Source organism: Piliocolobus tephrosceles, chromosome 2 (assembly GCF_002776525.5).
Source record: "Piliocolobus tephrosceles isolate RC106 chromosome 2, ASM277652v3, whole genome shotgun sequence".
Lineage (NCBI taxonomy): Eukaryota > Metazoa > Chordata > Mammalia > Primates > Cercopithecidae > Piliocolobus > Piliocolobus tephrosceles.
In genome coordinates, this window is record NC_045435.1 from 153,423,515 (window position 1) to 153,447,473 (window position 23,959).

Below are 23,959 nucleotides of genomic sequence, written 5' to 3' on the forward strand. Positions count from 1 at the left end.
CATAAAAAAGGATGAGTTTGCGTCCTTTGTAGGGACATGGATGCAGCTGGAAACCATCATTCTTAGCAAACTATCACAAGAAGAGAAAACCAAACACCGCATGTTCTCACTCATAGGTGGGAACTGAACAATGAGCTCACTTGGACTCGGGAAGGGGAACATCACACAATGGGGCCTGTCATGGGGAGGGGGGAGGGGGGAGGGATTGCATTGGGGAGTTATACCTGATATAAATGATGAATTGATGGTTGCTGATGAGTTGTTGGGTGCAGCACACCAACATGGCACATGTATACATATGTAACAAACCTGCACGTTATGCACATGTACCCTAGAACTTAAAGTATAATAAAAAAAAAAAAAAAAGAAATGATTAAGCTTAATGAGAAAAGCATGTTGAAAGCTGAGGGAGGCTGAAAGCTAGGCCTCATGCATCAATTAGCCAAGTTGTGAATACAAAGGAAAAGTTCTTGAAGGAAATTAAAAGTGTTATTCCAGTGAACGCACAAATGATAAGAAAGCTAAACAGTATTTTTGCTGATGTGCAGAAGTTTGAGCAGTCTGGATACAAGACCAAACCAGGCATAACATTCCTTTAGGCCAAAGCCTAATTCCGAGTAAGTCCCTAACTCTCTTGAATTCTGTGAAAGTTGAGAGAGGTGAGTTAGTTGCAGAAGAAAAGTTTGAAGACAGCAGAAGTTGGTTCTTGAGATTTAAGGAAAGAAGCCATCTCCATAACATAAACGTACAAGGTGAAGCAGCAAGGAGTGATGGAGAAGTGGCAGCAAGTAATCCAGAAGACCTAGCTAAGATCATTGATGATGGTGGCTACACTAAATAACAGATTTTCAAGGTGGATAAAAAGCCACAGGCTGACTTTCTTGTTAGGAACCAATACAGCTGTTGACTTTAAGTTGAAGCCAATGATGATTTATCATTCTGAAAATTCTAGATCCCTAAAGAATGATACTAAATCTACTTTGCTTGTGCTCTCTCAATGGAACAACAGAGCCTGTAGGATAGCAGATCCATTTATAGCATGGTTTACTGAATATTTTAAGCCCACTGTTGAGACCGCAAAAAAAAAAAAAGATTCCTTTCAAAATATTACTGCTCTTCACAGTGCAGCTAGTCACCCAAGAGCTCTGATATGAAGTAAAAGGAGAATAACGTTTTCATGTCTGCTGTCTATTCTGCAGTCCATGGATCAAGGGAGGATTTTAACATTCAAGTCTTCTTATTTAAGAAACACATGTCATAAGGCTATAGCTACCACAGATAGTGATTCCTCTGATGGATCTGGGTAAAGTAAATTGAAAACTTTTGGGAGAGGATTCACCATTCTAGGTGTCATTAAAAACATTTGTGATTCACGAAAGCAGGACAAAATGGCAACATTAACAGGAGCTTAGAAGAAGTTGATTCCAGCCCTCATGGATGACTTTGAGGGATTCAAAACTTCAGTGGAGGAAGTAAGTACAGATGTGGTAGAAATGGCAAGATGTTACTGAATTGCTGCAATTTCTTTTTTTTTGTTTGTTTTTTGAGATAGAGTCTTGCTCTGTCACCCAGGCTGGAGTGCAGTGGCACTATCTCGGCTCACTGCAAGCTCTGCCTCCCTCCCAAGTAGCTGGGACTATAGCCATTGCGCCCGACCTGCAATTTCATGATAAAAGTTGAACAGGGCCAGGCGCGGTGGTTCACACCTGTAATCCCAGCACTTTGGGAGGCTGAGGCGGGCGGATCACGAGGTCAGGAGATTGACACCATCCTGGCTAACACGGTGAAACCCCGTCTCTACTAAAAATACAAAAAAAAAAAAAAAAAAATAGCCAGGCATGGTGGCAGGCGCCTGTAGTCCCAGCTACTCAGGAGGCTGAGGCAGGAGAATGGCGTGACCCTGGAGGCGGAGCTTGCAGTGAGCCAAGATCGAGCCACTGCACTCCAGCCTGGGCGACAGAGCGAGACTCCACCTCAAAAAAAAAAAAAAAAAAAGTTGAGCAGATGAGGAATTACTTCCTCATAAGAAAACACAGAAAATGTTTTTCTTATGATAGAACCTACTGCTGGGTAGATATGCTATGAACCTTGTTGAAATGACAACAAATGATTTAGAGTATTTTATAAACTGAGGTGATAAAGCAGTGGCAGGGTTTGAGAGGACTGACTCCAATTTTGAAAGAGGTTCTACTATGTTACTAAACAGCATCAAACACTACAGAGAAAGCATTTGTGAAAGGAACAGTCAATTGATGCGACAAACTTTATTATTGTCTTATTTTAGGAAATTGCTACAGCCACTGTAACTTTCCGCAACCACCACCCTGATCAGTCAATAGCTATTAACGTCAAGGCAAGATCCCCTACCAGCCGAAATATTATGACTCACTGATGGCTCAGATGATCATTAGCATTCTTTAGCAATAAAGTATTTTTTAACTAAGGTATGTACATTTTTTAGACTTGCTATTGAACACTTAATAGACTACAGTATAGTGTAAACATAAATCTTATATGCACTGGGAAACCAAAAAATTTGTGTGACTTGCTGTATTGTGATATTTGCTTTATTGTGGTGGTCTCAAAACAAGCTCACAATATCTCTGAGTTATCCCTGTACATTGTTATTCATTTTTAGAATTGAATACTATTGGCATGATCAAAATATTTTTAGATGAAAGATTAATGCTTCTTGTAAACAGCACCTAAACTTTAGCATGCATTGGAATCACCTAAAGGACTAATGAAACAGAATGCTGGGCCCCACCTCCAGAGTTTCTAATACAGTAGGGCTGAGGTGGGGCCCAAGAGTTTACATTTCTAAAAAAATTCTAGGTGGGAGGGACCACACTTTCAGAACCACTGTTGCAGATCATTTGATGATGTATATTTTCAAAATCAAAGCTGACAGGGGTTGTCATACCTACTTAAGAATAGTATGTATGCCACTTAGAAGATGGTAAGTCATTGTCAAAGCCAGAGGGATACTAATGATGACTTACAGTTTCACAGGTTCTTAATTGACCATTTTCATCCACCTTGGCTGATGCCTAGTGTTACTTAATGCTTAGTAAAGTAAGAAATCTTTAGGCCGGGGACAGTGGCTGACGCTTATAATCCCAACATTTTGGGAGGCGGAGGTGGGCAGATCAGCTGAGGTAGGGAGTTCAAGACCAGCCTGGCCAACCCCGTCTTTACTAAAAAATACAAAAATTAGCCGGGCGTGGTGGCACTTGCCTATAATCCCTGCTACTTGGGAGGTTGAGGCAGTAGAATCGCTTGAACCCAGGAGGCAGAGGTTGCAGTGAGCGGAGATTGCAGAGATCATGCCATTGCACTCCAGCCTGAGCAATAGGAGCAAAACTCTGTCTCAAAAAAAAAACAAAAACAAACAAACAAAAAAAACTTTAAGCAACGTCTTGGCCCTAAGAATATAATCTAAAATATGTTCTTATCTGTTTATATCCTCTTTGATAGCTGATTAAAGTTATGCAGCAACTGAGAATTTCAATTGTTGATTTAAATCATGGAATATACAAAAAGATACAATCCTTGTTATGTCCTTCATGCTTTCTAAAGCCATTATGAGGTCTTCATGAAAAGAAACAAAAAATAAAACCCTCAATTTTTCCCTAGCCCTTACTCTGCTTATTATTTAAATATAATTATAAAGACTCTGAATAACAAAAATTTAACTGGAAAGATGAAATCAATATTCTGAATACTACTTAGTGGCGTTTGATCTAGGACATATGTTTAATATGTATTCTGTTGATTTTTCAATAGAGCATGTTAATTAACATGTCTCAATTACCTACTGAATAATGTCTATAAAATGCCTGTGATTATTATTCATGAGATCACATTCCCATTTTTACCAGTACTATGCCTATCTGTGATTATTATTCATGAGACTACACTCCCATTTGAGCAGTACTTTTCAACTCCAAGAAGATAAACCCAAGGGATTCTAGAAGAGGATCTGCTTGGAGAGTGATTTCTTCAGTAATGGTATCTGAAGGCTGAATAACAATAAGTGAATAGATGTAGATATTGACCAAGAGTGACTAAGAAAGACAGTTACTTTATTAACACAATCTTGAGAGTCATCAAGTTAGCTATGGGGCAAATATCCTAAACTCAGGAATTAGACACTATAACAGTTGCAGGGGGCCACACTGAATTGAAACAGGCAAGAATTAAACAAACAAAATGATAAACTACAAAAGGTAACTAAATAAACAGAGCAGCTTCTTATATATTCTCCAATAAGGCATTGTGGAAACATTGAGGGATGGAGGGATACCCAAGCCAAGATGGATATTAGACTCCTAACTTTGACATTAAACACTTAGAAATTCTTGAGCAGGGAGCTTCCTTTGTATGAGTCGCATCTTCATCACCTTTAAAAAGCATTTAATGAAATCTAGTCTGCTTTCTTTGCAATGTTTTGAGCATTAAATTTAATTATATATAAATATGTACTTTTGGTGTCTGTTCAGTGAGAATTGATTCTCATTTCCCTAAAAGTAATTTCAATGTTTTAATCAAATGTGCAATGTTGACATCTTTACCTTTCCAAGTACTTTTGTACTTTTCCAGGGTTAAAATAACATTTTGGTCATTTAAGTGAGGAAACAATAACTATAAGTTTTTTAAAAACTGAAATGTCATAGCTTTTTAACTGTTCTAATTGTGTCTGCTAATAGAAACAAGTTGATGTGCAAACCACAAAATAATAAACATTTTTGCCTACCTTTTGGGAAAAAGAAAAGACTATATTATACTTTAAGAAAGTGTAAACTTAGTTTCATTTTAGCAATTCCATAGTCGAATCTGTCACTAACTAATCATTAGTTACAGAAAAAAACTAGCCAGGTGCTGTGGCTCACTCCTGTAATCCCAGCACTTTGAAAGGCCAAGGTGGGCAGATCACAAGGTCAGGAGTTCTATATCAGCCTGACCAACATGGTGAAACCCCATCTCTACTAAAAATACAAAAATTGGCCTGGCGTGGTGGCGCGTGCCTGTAATCCCAGCTACTCAGGAGGCTGAGGCAGGAGAATTGCTTGAACCCAGGAGGCAGAGGTTGCAGTGAGCTGAGACCGCACCACTGCACTCTTGCCTGGGTGACAGAACGAGACTCTGTCTCAAAAAGAAAAGAAAAGAAAAGAAAAAAATCTAGTGTCAGGACACACAACTATATAAATAAAAATTCTAAAAGATCATCAGTGTTTAAGAATAAAACACAGTCAGCAATATAATTTTAAAGTATTTCTAATGAGTGATAAGGAAAACTTGTCAATGGAATTTCTGAAGTCAATAGCCAGTTTTTAACTTTATCTGCTAATATGGCAATTATTTAACTTAAAAAACAGACACATTTCCTCATTCAGTTTTTGGACATCTTATTCTGTAACTTCCTATTGATTAATATTGCCTTTAACATTTTAAGTACTTAACATTTTATCATTTGAATAATTCATATTGTTTTAAACTCTTCACTTTTATAGGAACAACCAAACCATCAACCAACGAACATTTTAACCTATTAATCTAAACTAAACTTTTTCCCCCTCATTTAATCTGTCAATTAAGATGTTTCCGATTGTATGTAACAGAAAATGTAGTTTATTTATTATCTCACATTAGAGGAAGTCTAGTGGTAGGGGAGGCCCCAGAGTTGGTTTGTTAGCTTAATTATATAATAAAGGACTTAGCTTAATTATATAATAAAGGACTTGGCTTCTTAGAGTCACTACTTTGCCATTCTTAGTATTGTCTTTTCTGAGGGGAAGGGTGGAAGAAGGGATAAAAAGGTGGCTGCTGTACTTCCAAGCATTCAGAATCATTGAAAAGTCTTGCTAAATCAGACTTCTGCATCTAATCCCCAGAATTTGATTCAGTTGGACCCACTGGAGTGTGAGAATTTGCATTTCTAATAAATTCCTAGGTGATGCTGATGCTGTTCATAGTAAAGCCACACTGGGAAATATTAACTTAGACTAATGATCTTGGAAACAAATGGATTTTTTCTTTTCTTTTTAGTCCACATATAATAGTTGTATATATTTATGCAACACAGAGTGATATTTTGATACATCTGTACTATGCGTAATCATCAAGTAAGGGCAATTAGCATATCCATCACCTCAAAAATTTATCATTTCTTTTTGTTGGGAACATTCCAAATCCTCTCTTCTAGTTTTTTGAAAACATACAGTAAATTGTTAAGTATACTCATCCCACAGTGCTATAAAACACTGGAATTTATTTCTCCTATCTAGCTGTAATTTTGTATCCATTAACCAACCTTTCCCTATTCCTCCTCCCCACTACTTTTACCAGCCTCTAGTAACCACTATTCTACTATTTCCTTCTATGACTTCAACTTTTGAGCTCATATATGGGTGTGAATATGTGTTATTTATCTTTCTGTGCCTGATTTATTTCACTTAACATAATGTCCTCCAGGTTCATCCATGTTGCCATGAATGACAGGACTTAATTCTTATTTATAACTGAATCGTTTTCTATTGTGCATATATACCACATTTTCTCTATCCATTCATCTGTTGATGGACTTGTAGTTTGATTCCATTACCTTGGCTATTGTGGATAATGCTACAATAAACATGGGAGTGCAGATACCTCTTCAATATACTGATTTGCTTGTCTTTGGATAGGTATCCAGTAGTGCTGGATCACATGGCAGTTCTATTTTTAGTTTTTTGAGGAACCTCCATACTGTTTTCCATAATGGCTGTACTAATTCACAATCACACTAATACTGTATGAGTTTCCTTTTTCCTGTATCCTCACTGGCATTTGTTATTTTTTGTCTTTTTGGCAATAGTCATTCTAACAAGTGTGAGGTGATATCTCATCGTGGTTTTGATTTGTATTTCTCTGATGATTAGTGATGTCGAGTGTTTTTTTTTTCATGTACTTGTTGGCCATTTGCTTGTCTTCTTTTGAGAAGTCTTTAGATCATTTGCCCATTTTTAAATCAAAATATTTGAGGTTTTTTGGAGTTATTTTTTGAGCTGCTGATTTTTTTGAGTTCCTTGTATATCCTGGATATTTTGTCAGGTAAATAGTTTGCAAATATTTATTTTCATTCTACAGGTTGCCTCTTTGTTGATGATACCCTTTATTGTGCAGAGGCTTTTCATTTGATATAGTCCCACTTGTCTATTTTTATTTTTGTTCCCTTGTACTCTTGAAGTCTTATCCATAAATTTTTTTCCTAGACCAATGTCCAGAAGCATTTTCCCTGTTTTCTTCTAGCAGTTTTAGGGTTTTGTGTCTTACATTTAATTATTTAATCCATATTGGGTTCATTTTTATATAATTTAATTCTTCTTTAATATGAATATCCAGTTTTCCCAACACCATTTATTGAAAAGGATGTTCTTTCACTAGTGTATGTTCTTGTCATCTTTTCGGAAAATTAGTTGGCTGTAAATAGTTGGATTCATTTTTAGGTCCTCTATTCTGTTCTATTTGTCCTTATTTCTGTTTTTATACACTATCACGGTGTTTTGGTCACTAAAACTTTGTAGTATATTTGAAGCCAGACAGAGTGATGCATCCAGGTTTGTTCTTTTTGCTTAGGATTGCTTTGGCTCCTCAGGATCTTTTGTGTTTCCATATGAATTTTAAGACTGTTTTTTCTATTTCTATCAAGAATGTCATTGGTATTTTAATTGGAAATGCATTGAATCTGTAGCTTGAGTAGTATGGTCATTTTAACAATACTAATTCTTTCCATTCATGAGCATAGGATGTCTTTTCATTGTTTTTGTGTCCTCTACTATTTCTTTCATCAGTGTTTTATAGTTTTCATTGTAGAGGTCTTTCACCTCCTTGGTTAAATTTATTCCTAGGGATTTTTTTGTAGCTAGTATAAATGGAATTGCTTTCTTGATTTCTTTTTGTTGTTGTTTTCATTGGCATACAGAAATGCTACTGATTTTTGTAGGTTGATTTTGTATCCTACAACTTTACTGAATTTGTTTATTAGTTCTAAAAGTACTTTGTGGAGTATTTAGATTTTTCTGTATATAAGATCATGTTTTCTGCAAACAGGGACAATTTGACTTCCTCATTTTGAATTTGAATGCTCTTTATTTATTTCTCTAGCCTAATCTATTTTGTCTGATATAAGTATAGCTACTCCTATATACTTTCGGTTTTCATTTGTGTGGAATACATTTTTCCATTTCTTCACTCACAATCTCTGTCTGTTTTTACAGGTGACAGGAGTTTCTTGTAGGCAGCATAAAGTTGGGTTTTGTTTTTTCTTATTCATTCAGCTAGTCTATATCTTTTAATTGGGAGGATTTAAAATGTTTAAAAGAAACTACCATCAGAGTGAACAGGCAACCTACAGAATGGGAGAAAATTTTTTACAATCTATCCATCTGACAAAGGGCTAATATCCAGAATCTACAAAGAACTTAAACAAATTTACAAGAAAAAATCAACCCCATCAAAAAGTGGCCAAAGGATATGAACAGACACTTCTCAAGAGAAGACATTTATGCAGTCAACAGACACATGAAAAAATGCTCATCATCAGAGAAAAAACTGGCCATCAGAGAAATGCAAATCAAAACCACAATGAGATACCATCTCACACCAGTTAGAATGGCAATCATTAAAAAGTCAGGAAACAACAAGTGCTGGAGAGGATGTGGAGAAATAGGAACACTTTTACACTGTTGGTGGGACTGTAAACTAGTTCAACCATTGTGGAAGACAGTTTGGCAATTATTCAAGGATCTAGAACGAGAAATACCATTTGACCCAGCCATCCCATTACTGGGTATATATCCAAAGGATTATAAATCATGCTGCTATAAAGACAAATACACATATATGTTTATTGCAGCACTATTCACAATAGCAAAGACTTGGAACCAACTCAAATGTCCATCAATGATAGACTGGATTAAGAAAATGTGGCACACACATACCATGGAATACTATGCTGCCATGAAAAAGGACGAATTCATGTCCTTTGTAGGGACATGGATGAAGCTGGAAACCATCATTCTGAGCAAACTATCGCAAGGACAGAAAACCAAACACCACATGTTCTCACTCTTAGGTAGGAACTGAACAATAAGAACACTTGGACACAGAGTGGGGAACATCACACACTGGGGCCTGTTGTGGGGTCGGGGGAGCGGGGATGGATAGCATTAGGAGAACTACCTAATGTAAATGATGAGCTAATGGGTGCAGCAGCACACCAACATGGCACATGTATACATATGTAACAAATCTGCACATTGTGCACATGTACCCTAGAACTTAAAGTATAATAAAAAAAAATTTAGAAAACCATAAAATGTTTAGCCCTAAGGTTGCTATTTATAAAACGGAATTTACTTCTGTCATTTTGTTAATTGTTTTCTGAATGTTTTATGTACCCTTTGTTTCTTCTTGTTTTTCTTTGCAGTTTAACGATTTTCTGTAGTGATAATGTTTAGTTCCTTTTTCTTTCTTATTTTTGTATCTGTTCTACCAGTGAATTTTACACTATTGTATGTTTTCTTGATGGTAGTTATGAGGTTGTCCTTTAGTTTCCAAATGTGGGACTTTCTTAAGCTTTTTTTGGAGGGGTATGAATGCATTTACTGTTTTTGGTTTCTGGAAAACACTTTATTTCTCCTTCATTTCTGAAAGTTAGCTTTGCTGGGTATAGTATTCTTGGCTGATGATTTCTTTCTTTCAGCACTTTGAATATATTATCCCATTCTCTCCTGGCCTGTAAGGTTTCTGCTGAGAAATATGCTGTTAGTCTGATGGGGATTCCTTTATATGTGACTTCATGCTTATCTCCTGTTGTTTTCAAAATTCTTTCTTCAACTTTTGGCAGTGTCACTATAATGCATTTCAAATAGGACCTTTTTGTGTTGAATTTATCTGGAGATGTTTTAGCTTCCAGTACCTGGATGTCTATATCACTCCTAAAATTTGGGAAGTTTTCAGCTATTATTTTATTAAATTACATTTCTTTATTTTGGGACCATTCAACATACACTTTCTAGCTATTTGAAACTATATAAGTATTGTTTATTTCATTCATTGTGTTCTTCAGTTTTAATATTTGTTTTTTTTTTTTTTTTCTTTTTCTTTTTTGACAGAGTCTCGCTCTGTTGCCCAGGCTGGAGTGCAGTGGTGCAATCTTGGCTTATTGCTACCTCTGCCTCCTGAGTCCCAGTTCAAGCAATTCTCCTTCCTCAGCCCCCGAGTAGCTGGGATTACAGGCACACACCACCATACCCAGCTAATTTTTGTATTTTTATTTTTTAGTAGAGACGAGGTTTCTCCATGTTGGCCAGGCTGGTCTTGAACTCCTGATCTTGTGATCCACCTGCCTCAGCCTCCCAAAGTGCCGGGATTACAGGTGTGAGCTACCATGACTGGCCAATATTTGTTTGTTTGTTTGTTTTTTTAATGAAATGTACCTCTCTGTTGAATTTTTCATTCAGATCCTAAATTGTTTTCTTGATTTTATTGTATTGTTTATCTGTGTGTGTTTGCATTTCACTGAGTTTTCTGAAGATAATTATTTTGAATTCCTTTTCAGGCATTTCATGCATTTCCTTTTTTGGTATTCTGCTACTGAAGAACTACCATTGTTTTTTGGTACCATTATTTTCCTTGTTTTTTCATGTTTTTTGTTTCTCTATGTTAATATCTGTGCATCTGGTGTAACAGTTGTTTTCTTCCAATTTAGAGTATCTTTCATAGAAAAAGGCTTTTTCCTATAGATGTATTCATAATGTCAGTTGGGTAGAGTGCGTTGGCTTTCGTTCTGGGTGGGTGCAATAGTATATTCTCTGTATAATTTCTTTTGCTGTCATTAACATCAGTGGTGTCTGCAAGTTCCTCAGTGACTTAGGTTGCAGTTGTCTGTGGAGGCTGTAGGAAAGCTGTGCTGGATGGGGATGCCAGGTGAGATGATCCTTGGGTCCCTGGGCAGCACATGGGTGCCTGGTGACCTCATCACTGGAATGGGCTGGGTTGCTGGCAGAAGTGATAGTGAACCCTAAGGTGATTTGGTCCTTTAACCCCTATTTGGTATGGTGGTGGCAGCACGTACCTAGGAGGAGTGCAGAGGTATTGATGATGGCTGGGAATAGATGTTTGAGGATTACTTATGATATTCATTAAAAGATATACTATAATTATCATTTGGAAAATTACAGAGTTCCCTTTACTCACCTCGAAGGGCCTGGTGCCATTTTTAGGTCATAAGCCTCCTGTTAAATATTCTAGACTGGGATACTGCTCATTTCAAACACTGATATTTCTAGTAGTTGATGTAGCACTTTTGCAGAAAATAGCTTTGCATTCAGTTGTTTGAACTGGGAGCTGATTGGGTCAGTTCAAGCCCCAAATTTTCACCTCAGCTTATCTGTTGCCACTCATAGAAAGTTTTACCCTTCAAATCCTCATTTTTCTAATTCCCCTAAATATAAGACATTTGGAAATACTAAAAACTTAAAATATGATATAGGCTACAAAAGCATTACCTTTTATAACCAAGGAATAAAAATAAGGCTGTCTGAAGGCATACTGTAAATGCTTCTAATCCAATTTTCCACCTGATCTTTTATTGTAGCAATAAATTTTCTAACCTAAAGGATTAACAGTTTGCTTGTGTTGCAAAAACTCTTTCCTGCCAATTTGTAAATACCCTTCTCTGTCATTTATCTCACAAACTATATTGCCAAAATTGTAATTTCCCCCTTTTCATTATCTATTTCAAAAACCATCTCATTGATATGGGTTCTGTATTTCCCATAGTATGCTCAGTGGGAGTAGTGGTCTGTTTGCATGATTGCCCAGGGCTAAACTGTAGGATCCTCATAAAGCCTTGGGGCTGTGTATCTCACTCTCTAATTTATTATCATAATGGCATTTTGTGCCCTTTTTCTCATTTATTTGCACAATAGGAAGCACAGTGGAGAGATACGATTTCTGCAGGGGGCCTGGAAGGACATGGGACAAGTTCAGACACAGATGCAAGCTTTGCAGAAAATATCTGACTTCTAGCAGTTATTGGCATAGAAAATTTTTAAGTGCAAAATGTACCATTTTGTAGGTATGAGGAAATGCAACCTTTCCCAAAGCACTCTCACAGCCCAGTGTGCAGCAGGATAAAGAGAGATTGAAAATGTTTCTGATATGAAATTGATACAGCATTAAATGGAGGGAGGAGGCCTAGGCTATTAATGCAAACACAGCTAAAGGCATGCAGATACGATATAGAATTTGTCCCACAGTTTCAATTTAAAACAACCAACCCATCAGCAAAGTTTTCAAAGTTGGTGGAAGATATTGGCTGGTGGCAATTTAACTTACCTATTTTAAGACCTCCTTTTCTTCTTTTTCTCCTCCTCCTCCTCCTCCTTCCCACACTTTCTCTCTCTCTCATCCTGGTTGGAGTGCAGTGGTGTGAACATGGCTCACCACAGTCTTGTCCTCCTGGGCTCAAGCAGTCCTCCCACCTCAACCTCCCAGGTAGCTGGGACCACAGGTGCACACCACCATGCCCAGCTAGTTTTAAAGTTTTTTGTAGAGATGGTGTTTCTCCATGTTTTCCATGTTATTTCTATTTCTGTGAGGAAAGTCATTGGCATTTTGATAGAGATTGCATTCAATCGCTAGATTGCTTTAGACATTTAAAAATATTAATTCTTGCATTCAATGAACATAAAATATCTTTACATTGTTTTGCATCCTCTTCGATTGCTTTCATCAGTGTTTTACAGTTTTTATCATAGAGATGTTTCACTTCTTTGGTTAATTTCTAGGGATTTAATTTTATTTGTGGCTATCATACATGGGATTATTTTTACCTTTTTCATATTGTACTCTGTTGACATATAGAAATGCTACTGATTTTTGTATGTTGATTTTGTAGCCTGCAACTTACTGACTTTATTTATCAGTTCTAACAGTTTCTGGTGGAGTCTTTAGGTTTTTCCAAATATATAGTCATATCATCTGCAAATAAAAATAATTAAACTTCTTCCTTTACAATTTGGATGTTCTTTATTTATTTCTCTTGCCTAATTGCTCTAGCTAGGACTTCCAGTACTATGTTGAATAGTAGTGGTGAAAAAGTGGGCATCCTTTTTATGTTCCAGTCTTACAATAATGACTCGCAGTTTTTCCCCATTCAGGGTGATACTAGCTGTGTGTCTGTCATATACTTTTTTCTTTCTTTTCTTTCTTCTTTTTTTCTTACTCTGTTGCCCAGGCTGGAATGCAGTGGTGACCTTGGCTCACTACAACCTCTGCCTCCTGGGTTCAAATGATTCTCTTGCCTCTTTTAATCCTGAATAGCTGAGATTACAGGCATACACCACCACACCTGGCTAATTTTTTGTATTTTTAGTAGAGACGAGGTTTCACCATGTTTGCCAGGCTGATCTCAAACTCCTGACCTCAAGTGGCCCCAGGAAAGGTCATGAAATGCCATCTAAGAGGTTAGGCCTGGGATTGTGGACTTCAAGAGCCCACTTATTGATCTACCCTACTCTGACTGAGCTGGTATCTAAGGTGCAAGACTAAGTCCTCTTTACTTTCCCCTCTGCTTTTCTCTAGCAGAAGGAGTATCTCACCATAGCCACCACAGCTGGCAATGTTTTGGGTGTCACTTGAAGACACGTCTCAGAGTCTCACCCAAGGCCCATGCCATGATGCAATACCTGGGTATTGCTACTGATTATTTAGTGACCAAGCGCTCTTTAGTCACAGGTGATGAATCCTGCCAGGTGTGGATCCTTCCCTTCAAGGCAGCGGTTTACCTTTTGGCCCATGGTGTGTCTAGACATGTCGTCCATGAGCTAGGGTCTGGCATGGGGGCCTCATGACTGCCCAGTGCCATATCCTACTTGACTGAGCTGGTATGCAAGATGCAAAACAAAGTCTTCTTTGTTCTCCTCTTCATAAGCAGAGTCACTTTTGTTGCTTCAAGCTGTGCTGCCTGGGGTTGGGGGAAGGATGGCATAAGCACTCCCTTAGATTCCCTGGCTGGTGTCTCCCTAGGTCATGTACCATCCCAGCCCAGCACTAGATGTCGCCTAAGAACTGCAATCCCTGTGTCCTAGACAGCCTTTCAAGTTTACCTAGAACCTCAGAGCACTTTGGCCCATGGTGGTGAGGCTTGCCAAAAAACTCAAGTTCTGACAATTGGGATGGTCCATTCCCCTCTGGCTAGGTCTGGTCCAAATGCTCCCTTCATGCATGGGTGCTGGCTGAGCCCAGCATGGCTTTGCTCTCCACTGTGACAAGGCAGCACTGAGTTCAATAGAAAGACTACTAGTGACTGCAGTCTCCCTCTCCCAAGTGTATAGACTCTCTGTGTAGCACGGCTGCTGCTAGGTTACGGGGAAAAGGGGTGGTGTCAGTGATTCAAGACTGTCTCTCCTACTCTCTTCAATGATTCTTTCAACGATATGAATATAGAACCAGGTACTCTGATTGCTCTGATTTTTGGTTCTTGTGATGGTGCCTTCCAGTGTTCAGATAATTGTTAAAATTTGTTGTTCCTGTCGGGAGTTATCAATGGTATAGGCTTCTATTCCACCATCTTGCTCTGCTCCCAAAACACTTCAAATATTAAACACTGAAATAAACGTGAGTTATACATACATTTAAGAAAGATTAATAAAACAAGTAAGGTAATTATTTACCCAATTATTCCAGTTGTGGGTTGTAGGTGGCTGCAGCCTATCCGGCAGCTCAGCACTCAAGGGAGGAATCAACCCTGGACAGGATGCTACTCCATCACAGCGTACACACGTACACACATTCACTCACATTGGGACAATTTAGACATGCCAATTAACCTAACATGCACAACTTAGGGATATGAGAGGAAACCAGAATACCTGGAGAAAACCCATGTAGACACAGGGAGAATGTGCAAACTAAATACAACGGCCCCACCAGTAATTGATGTTTCTTTTTTCTCATCATTTAATGAAATGACATTGAAAATGACCTTATTCAAGGACCTAGTGTATAATGCTTTTTGTCAGGCATTAATATGCATACCATCAAAATCAAAAGCACAGGCTCAGCTAAAATTTCTCAAATGCATGGAAACAACCACCTCAACACTGTTATCTTTTAATTTCAAATGGTTACCTGGGCTCAAATTCTGGGTGCGCAATTTTATCTGCTCTGGGCAGTGCTCAATATCAAGCATTTCTTACAGCAATTAGGACTTATTCCCATTCAGATAATGTTGTCCTAGTTAACCCCTTTGTGGTTTTTGGAGATGTAGGTTCATATTTTTAAGCTTTTTTTTTTTTTTTTTTTTTTTTTTTTTGAGACAGGTTCTTGCTCTGTCCCCCAGACTTGAGTGCAGTGGCATGATTATGGCTCACTGCAGCTTCGACCTCCTGGGCTCAAGCAACCTTCCCAGCCCAGCTGCCCGAGTATCAGGGACCACAGGTGTGTGCCACTGCACCCAGCTAATGTTTTTATTTTCTGTAAAGACAGGGTCTCACTATGTGGTCCAGCCTGGTATTGAACTCCTGGGCTCATGCAATTTTCCTGACTCAGCCTCCCAAAATGTTGGGATTACAGGTGTGAGATGCACCAGACCCTTAAACTTCTTAAAAATCCCGTAAGTCCTCTTTGTTTTACAGGAAAGTAGAAGCTTGGATTTTAGTCTGATCATAGGAAACAAGTAGATTGTTATTCATTCAACAAAAAATATTTATGATAAACATTTTTCAGGCTATCCATTTATTTAATAGGTCTTTATTATATGTTCATTGCTGTCAAGTGTTTTGGGGCCAGAGGTAAATTATCCTAGTTTGGAGACTAGATGGAATATTCTCTTTTAAATGGGTGCGTTTGTATCTCAAAACAAATCCTGTAGTTTATATAATTTGGAATATTGTATGTCTGTTTTCCATGGAAATGATGCTCATTGGTCATGGTACTCCTGGTCATGGGACTCACACTCACTTTGCTCTTACCTCTTTCTTATTTTCACATGCACCCCATCCACACTCATGTCTAATCCAGAAAACTGGTAGTATGTAAGAGATTCCAAATATTACCATTGGCTCAGAATCTGAGCCAATAAATGGACAGACTATGCCATACTTGAAATAAACTTCTTTAAAAATAAAAATTAAGAGTATAAGTTCTCTCATTTCATCTTCTCAGTTTCATGAAATATTTCATGTTTAGAATGCTAGCAAGTGTGAAAGAGGCTATGGAATTACGTGAGTGATAAAATATTTGTAGAGTACTTGGGGATCTGGGTCGTATTAAAACCAACCAAACACAAGTAGCTCATATGAGTCCTTCAATTTTTATTCTTGCTTCCAACTTTTAATCTTCCAGCACTGCCAAAACATGGAACAAGGCAGATTTATAGCAATTCTGGTAGTGTTTGTTAGGCACTGGATTTCATACAACACTCTTGGCAATAAAACTGTATAGTTCTCTAAACTTGACATTTAGCATGTCCTTTATCCTATAAGAAGAAAAATACTTATTTTTGTTCTGTTGGAGTAGGTTAGCTTATAAAAATAAAGTGATGCATCTTTATATGTTTTTAACATGTCCAACTTTGCCAGGCATGGTGGTTCATGCCTCTAATCCCAAGCACATTGGGAGGCTGAGGCAAGAGGATCTCTTGAGCCCAGGAGTTCAAGACTGCAGTGCGCTATGATGACACCATTGCACTTCAGCCTGAGTGACAGAGTCTCTTAAGTAAGTTAGTAAGTAAATAAATAAATAAAGTGCTCAACTTAAAATAAAACGACAATTTCTTTTCTAGCAGCTAGGTGAAATTTCTTAACTATTAACCTCTGATACTTTAAACAACATTAAAACAGCCTTTAAAGAAGACATTAATTAACTAAGGAAAGATTTTAAAATAATCTTTCTAAGTTTTAATTTTTAAATCCCTAAAGAACCACATATTCTTTTACCATCCAGGTTTATAAAAATGCAGCTATCAAATTTGGTATTAAAACCAAGATGCCTCATATCCTTTGTGGAATAAAGCACAGTATAAAGAAAATTAGAACATCATGACCATTCTTCTTCAATCTTTCTCATTTGTAATACTTCCCCCAAGCGGAGAAGCCTGACAAATTCCCCCTTCTTGCTCATGTGACCACTTTTTGCATCAGATGCACTTAATTTTGTAGGTTAAATATTCAGGACAAAAGGAGAGTAGAAAGAATTTTTAGAGCTTTGATTTCTATGGAAGCAATAAGATGAAACTTAGACATAATATATTTCATTGCCATCAGTCTCATTGTAGCTAACACTCCAGGGATTTGCTCGTTTCTCTCTATAATAATCTTATACTTCTATAGTGCTTATAATTTGCAACCTGTGTTCACTTACTTTATGAGATTCTTACAAAAATCTTTTGAAAGAAGGGTAGTGTGTATGTATGTGTGTGTATGAATATATGTACATGTATGTGCATATATTTGTTTGTATGTATACATACGTGTGTATATGACATGTATGTATATAGTCATCCCTCAGTGTCCACAGGGGATTGGTTCCAGAACCCCCTCAGACATCAGAATTCGCAGATGCTTAAGTTTTTTTATATAAAATGACTCATTGGTCAATTCTTCTTGGTAAAGCTGATCTTGATCTTACCAGTTTCTTTTTTGGCTTAGTAATAGGAACAATGATTTTCGTAATTTAGGCGACCAAAAGTAAAATTTCAGTTTAAGTCATTTTAGGAATAAACCATGGAGCTATAAATCTTTCGGAAGAGTTATAGATTCAGTGTTAATGCTAGAGTATTGCAGTCTATTAATACAATAGATAGCTCTGAAAAGTTGCTTTAGAAAAATGTTTCAGCTAAAGTGACCCAATATCAAATTCTGTACAGTTATCCTCTATTTTGTAAATGCATATGTTAATACCAAAATGTTTATATTGTGTAATATCCTACCTTAGATGCTTTCATTTTTAATATAATGCTGTTTCAAGGTGGAATATGTAGTGATAACTGTTACAAATTGATTACGAGAGCACAATCATTGTACAAATCATAGGCTATGTCATTATGTAGACAAAAATCACTGACAATGCATGACAGAGGTGGATCATAAATAGTAACTCCTAAAACTAGAAATCTACTTGATAGTGATTTTTATGGGTTCATCTTTAAAAGTGACCTCACTGAATAAAAGTTTAATATTTCTTAAAAGAAAGGTAAATCTAAAAACTGTCCAGAATTTTCGATCCTAGTCTAGTACCACTTACTTGGGAACAAATATAGAAACACAGGCAACCCTGTCCGTTAATTTGGCTCTATATCACTGTGTAGACAAAAATCGCTAACCATGCACGCCAGAGGTGGATCATAGTTAACTCTTAAGACTAGAAATCTACTTGATGGTGATTTTTATGGGTTCATCTTTAAAAGTGACCTCGCTGATTAAAGGTTCAATATTTCTTAAAAGAAAGGTAAATCTAGAAAGCTGCCCTGAATTTTCTATCCTAGTCTAGTACTACTTACTGGGGAACCAATATAGAAACACAGGCAACCCCGTCCGTTAATTTTGATGTTGAACGTGTGGTTAGAGAGCACACTGGGATATGTTACAGGACCTGAGATAAAAAGCAAATTTGTAAAGTGTCTAAGTGTTGATGGAGAAAAACACATCTAGCATATACATAAATTTTCTTTTTGAGTTCTCTGGAGGGTGATCACCAACTCAGTAGGTGAAGCCCTGCCCTCTAGTGGTTATGGGTGTGCGAGGACTTCTGTTCAACACTACGTGTCTGGCTCACCAAGGTTTATTAAAATCAATCGTTCATTAAAGAGCACTTATTAGGGGTCTGGGTAAGATGCCGAGCAAGTGAAATGTTTACGTGTGAAAAGGCATTGCCACTGGACAAAGGTACAGCGGCCGAAGAAGTGCTCGTTCATTGGCTTCGACCGCTGTACGACTGGTTTCTAATTGCTGTTCCAGCCTCTCCCCAGTTCCATACACCGCAAACGAAGGAAAAAGATTAGTTCTCCCTGGAGTTCTCTGAGGCTGAACCTTGCTCTCTCATTACACATGGTAACTAAGCACACCCCTTACGGAATTTTGGGAAGTCGCCCCGCGAAGACCGGCTTCCGCAAAAACCAAGCAGTCAGTGCAGGGTTTTGCAAGTCAGAGCGCGAGACTTGGGAGGCTGCTCATGGTGCTCCAGTCCCTGGCAGGAGCATGGATACCTCGTTCCTTTCTTCCGCGGGCCTCAACGTCGCCTGCTGAGATTGTGACTGCCACCCCGTTGGGAGCGGCTTCTCCTACAGAATTTGTAGAGAGCACTTAAACGCCTCAGGGACAGCGGTCATGGCTGTCAGCTTGGGCCGACCCCGCGGCCGCCCCACGGGAATGTGTGGCCAACACGCGGCGTGGGCGAATCTCCGACCCTCGCGTTCAGTGGGTGCACATAAACGGGCGGACACCGTCCCTGGGATAAGGGAGGCGCCGGCAAGAACAGGGCGGGCCACCAACCCGGCGCGACCTCCTACCGGACGGATCCAAACACAAATATTGTCCATTCCTGACCGAAGTCTCGGCCTTCACTTCACTTCCGCCTTCCCCGCCCGTGAGCACCAATACGCCTGCGCGCACCTCTCGCAGCGGAAGTAGTAGCGACAAAGCTCGGTGCGCGGCGGGCCCAGGAGTGCTGGGCGCGACTGGGCGGCCGGCGGCGGGGAGGGGCGGAGCGCAGGAGTCGGAGGCGGGAGCAGACCAGCACGGCCTCGCAGAGCCGGCCCGGCGGACCGTGACGGGTCCCCTCACCTCCTCTCCTTTCCCCTCCCCGCCCATCCTCTCTCCCTCCCTTCCTCCCTCCGGCTCGCTTCTTCTCACGCCCGGAGCAGGCTCCCGCCTCGCACCGCTGCCCCGCGAGCAGCTCCTCTTCTCTCGAGGCGCGCGGGGCGCCCCCGCGAGTCCCGCGGCTGAGACCCCGCAGCCTGGAGGAGGGCTGTGTGGGGCTTTGGGTGGGTACCAGTATTACCTCCTGCCCCCATTTCTAGAAACTTCCAGGTTCTGAAGGAAGGGGAGGTTCGGGGATCCCCTGGCTGGGAGGGCATCTCTAGGGCGCCGCCCCACTGGCGTGAGCTGGGGACGTTGCGGGCACACGATGGGGCGGGTGCGGGATCTTGGCGCGGGGCGGGGGGGGCTCCCGAGATAGCGGCTGGGCGGGGAACTCCTTCCTCAGCCTCTCTCTCGTCAGCGCCGCTTCTCCTGGTTTCTCTTGCAGATGCTGCTGCTAGGGGTGGTGGGAGCAGCCGTGGGACGCGTGGCCGGGAGCGGGGGTGACAGCCTGGGATTCCGGGGGCTTCTCTTCCTTGTCCTCCTCTTCTCTCTATTCCCAGTGTGGCCGTGGCTGACACTAAAGACTTTGTAGCCATCAACCCGAGTGCAGTTTCGATGGAAAATGAAGGTAAAGGCCCCTGGCCGACCGGTTGCAACGCGGAGTTGAGGGTGTGGTGGTTTGCTTTTAAGTTGACTTTGTTTTTCCACCTTTTTATTTTAGTGAGCTTATTTATTTACTGTGTGTGTGAAGTGTCCAAGGATTTGCTTACTTAGGGTATCCAGCTTTTATTTTGGTAACACAGGGCATTTGAGAGATTGGGGTTCTGTGGGTGACTGAGCTTGATTCAGCTTTCTTGAGGAATTCCTGCTTTCTTCAGCTTAGGGAATGGGAGGAAAGTTTTCATTTCAGATAGCGTCTATGTATGTTTAAATAGCTATTTGAAAGGAATTACCCGAGGGGAAGTAGAAATGGGGGACAAGGGGATGGGCTTCATCTTTGTATATTGGCGTTCCAAGCCTCGATGTGGCAGGATTCATTTATAAGAAAGCAAGCCATGTTTTATTATCTCTAGCACTGGGGGAAAAAGCTCGTTGTTTTTCAATTCACACACACACACACACAAACAGCAAAACAAAAACCTGTGAATTTAATGAAATGTTATGAGGTGAGTGCTTTTCTTAAAGTTCCACCCTATTTCAGAACATCATTTAGGAGGTTGACAGCGGAACCTGTTTGTTCACTGTACACTTTGGACACATGAGATCGTCATTCACATGTTACATGATCCCTTTGGCCTCGTTAAAATATTTAATGCTTTTCCTGCACAACACTGATTATTTTTAAAATTGTTGAACAACTGTGAATAAGTGATTTTTTTTCCCCCTCCTGAAACAACGCTTATTCTTTGGACTGACTTCTGACTTGTGCGTGATCATTTTTTTTCTTCTGCCTTTAACCGGGCTGCAAAATACTATAAAAGATACTTAACAAATGACAGGTTTTTCCTCTTCTGTAATTTGTTTAAAAAATCTGTATCTGGTATAAAGGAGCTGCAGTCTTGCTTGCTGGCTGCTTCTAATTTGTTTTTCCATTGTTGAGAATGTAAGCTTGATTGTCTTACTAGGACTAGTAATTTTGAAATGGATGTTTCTTATAGATGCAGTAATCAGTTTTGCTATCTGAGACCTCTGGGCTATGTAGGGAATATGATGAGAGTCATGATTATATTGTCCAATTTTACTCTGGATGGATAATTGGTGGAAGACATTTTCTGAACTACTAAAGTGTATAACTGCAGAGGAGTTATACTGTCTAATTGGGTCTTGAGAAACATTTGAAAGCAGTGATGTTTTTGGTGATAGGAAAATCACTCTTCTGAGTCTTTTTCCTCTCTTTAAGTTTATAGATTTAAGAAAGGCAAATCCATTCTGCACATGAAACAAAGAATGTTAAATGCATTCATATACTTGTTTCTTGGTAGAAACATCTTAAATAACTTCTAAAATTTAATGTATGTTTATGAGCTTGTTTTCAGAATGGTACCAGATTTAAGAGGGTAGCCTAAAGTAGGTGGATTCTTTCATGTTGCTTTTGTTTCTTGATCTCTCAGGAAGAGGAGCATGAGTAATGAAGCCGATTGTCCTTATCTACTGAGGTGGGAGGCGGTGGTTGTGAGATAGGAGCATGGTGCCTGCTTGTGTCTGTCTCTGTATTTTGTGGCCAAATATGAATTTTGTGGTTTCATAGTAAAAGATTATACAGTTCTTAAAAACGTGTGGGGTTTTCTTTCCTGTTATTCTTGACCATCAAGAGACCATTTTTGTCAGTTTCCTCACTATCATAACATTTTTTTAAATATATAAACAGTTGAAGAAGAACCTGTATATAGCCTAGAAATTTTCAAAAGTGATTGACCATATTAAACTACGTAGATTGATACCTGTTCCTTTTTATTGTTCACTCGCCTTTTTATAGTTCTCATCCTTCCTTGATATGGTGTAGTATTAACAATTTGGAGGTGTGAAACAAAAATGAATTCAAGTCTTGACTAACTTGTCTTGAACCACTTAAAGCTGTGTGATTTTAAGTAAATTACTTCACCTATCTGAGCCGGTATTTCTTCATCTATAAATTGGAATTGATAATCTTTAACTCACAGAGTTGAGAGGGTTAAATGAGAAACCCTGTATGAATTCTCTTGTGAGGGAGGAATGATAACGTGTAAGAGCTTGAGTTGTGGTGAAACCATGGAAACTGAGTTGAATGCTGGATTCGTTACTTACCGTTTATTTTTGTGCATATTAAAGTTTTCTGCGCTTCCCTTTCTTCATAAAATAAAGATAATGGTAGAACCTACCTTATGAGGTTGTTGTAAACATTTCAAACAGTATCTGGCACATAGTAAGTGCTCAGTAAATGTTAATTATAAATAGCCTAGCTGAATGTTTGATACATACTAATAGGCCACCTGGCTTTAATATTGCATGACAGCTGAATGTTGGAAGGGGCAACAGTTGTGGCCAAAATACTCTGTATGAAGTTGTCATTGCTAGTTGAGGGATGAGTGGAGTTAGGTAAGGAATTTTCTATGGCGTTAGTGCTTTTAAGCCTACAGAAAAAGTTAGGGCTCTAGCAAGAAGCCAGGGTCCGGTATAGAAAGAGACAGGTTTGGGTTTGAAGCCTGACAGGTAATGTTTTTCTCCCCTAAAAAATCTGACAAGTTACTCGGCTTCTAAGCTTTCTCAGCCTCTAAGTTTTCTCATCAGTAAATGAGACAATGCCCTCTTGCAAAGTTGGTGTAGGTAATAAATGAAGCTGCCAGAGCAATGTTTGACGTACAGTTAACTTGGATGAATTGAGTGATGCTGCTGCTCCCTAGTAACAGAATCCTCCAGTAGGTATGCAGGTAAGTTATATTTGTAGGTGTGAACAGTGTGGAATTGATAGTAGCTCCCTAGAGCATCAGCATGAAGGTTCTTAGGTAGCTTACAGTGGTGTGGGGAGGAAATGGTTTCATCCATGTGTCAGTTCCTTCAGCAATATGGTGGTATTTTCTTTGGCACTTCAGTTTCGATTCTTCTGGACCTTTTTCCCAGGGCCCATTTAAACTTTCTCAGCAAAGCTTGACCAATTTTTAGCTGTAGACTCCAGGATGTTTCATGAACACTTTCTGCTTGTCACTAGGAACATTTAAAATGTTAATTTCCTGGAATTTTTGGACTACTTAACATTCAGTCGTGAGTTAGGATTTTATCCAGACCCTTTGGAATTTCTTTTTACATGTTTATCACAAATCTAAACAGATACCACTTAGGAATCTTGAGATGCACAAGTAAACAGCTCTTACCTGATTTTTAAAAGTTAATTGCATGTTTAAAGTGATAGCTTACTAGAAAAGATATTTCTAGCTGGAGAAGCTTGCAAATTAGTTTTTCCTTTCTAGTAATGGATTTATTTTTTGGAATAAATTTGGCCTTTCCCATAGAAAATTCAGTGTGACTTTAATACACGTGAAACTTTAATATAGCCTTAAGTGTTTGACTAGTGAATAGAAATGTAATAGTCTTCAGGATTTCAGGACGTGGTTAATTTAAGATTATAGACAGAG

The 23,959-nt window shown here is 39.0% G+C and overlaps 1 protein-coding gene across 9 annotated transcripts in view; it reads left to right on the forward strand.

Annotated features, from left to right (window-relative positions):
- ATP2C1 (ATPase secretory pathway Ca2+ transporting 1) overlaps nt 1-23,959 on the forward strand; it is a 157,278-nt gene that overhangs the window by 17,520 nt on the left and 115,799 nt on the right. The window contains exons 1-2 of one of the 9 annotated variants that reach the window (XM_023207407.2): nt 19,663-20,032; nt 20,296-20,478. The exons of 4 other annotated variants lie outside the window; for them this stretch is intronic. In XM_023207407.2, coding sequence (XP_023063175.1) covers nt 20,473-20,478 — 6 coding nt within the window. In that variant the 5' untranslated portion in view covers nt 19,663-20,032; nt 20,296-20,472. Of the gene's footprint in view, nt 1-19,662; nt 20,033-20,295; nt 20,479-23,959 lie in introns of those variants that run through there. 4 more of the 9 variants (XM_023207408.3, XM_023207409.1, XM_023207410.3 and 1 more) reach the window with 4 other exon arrangements.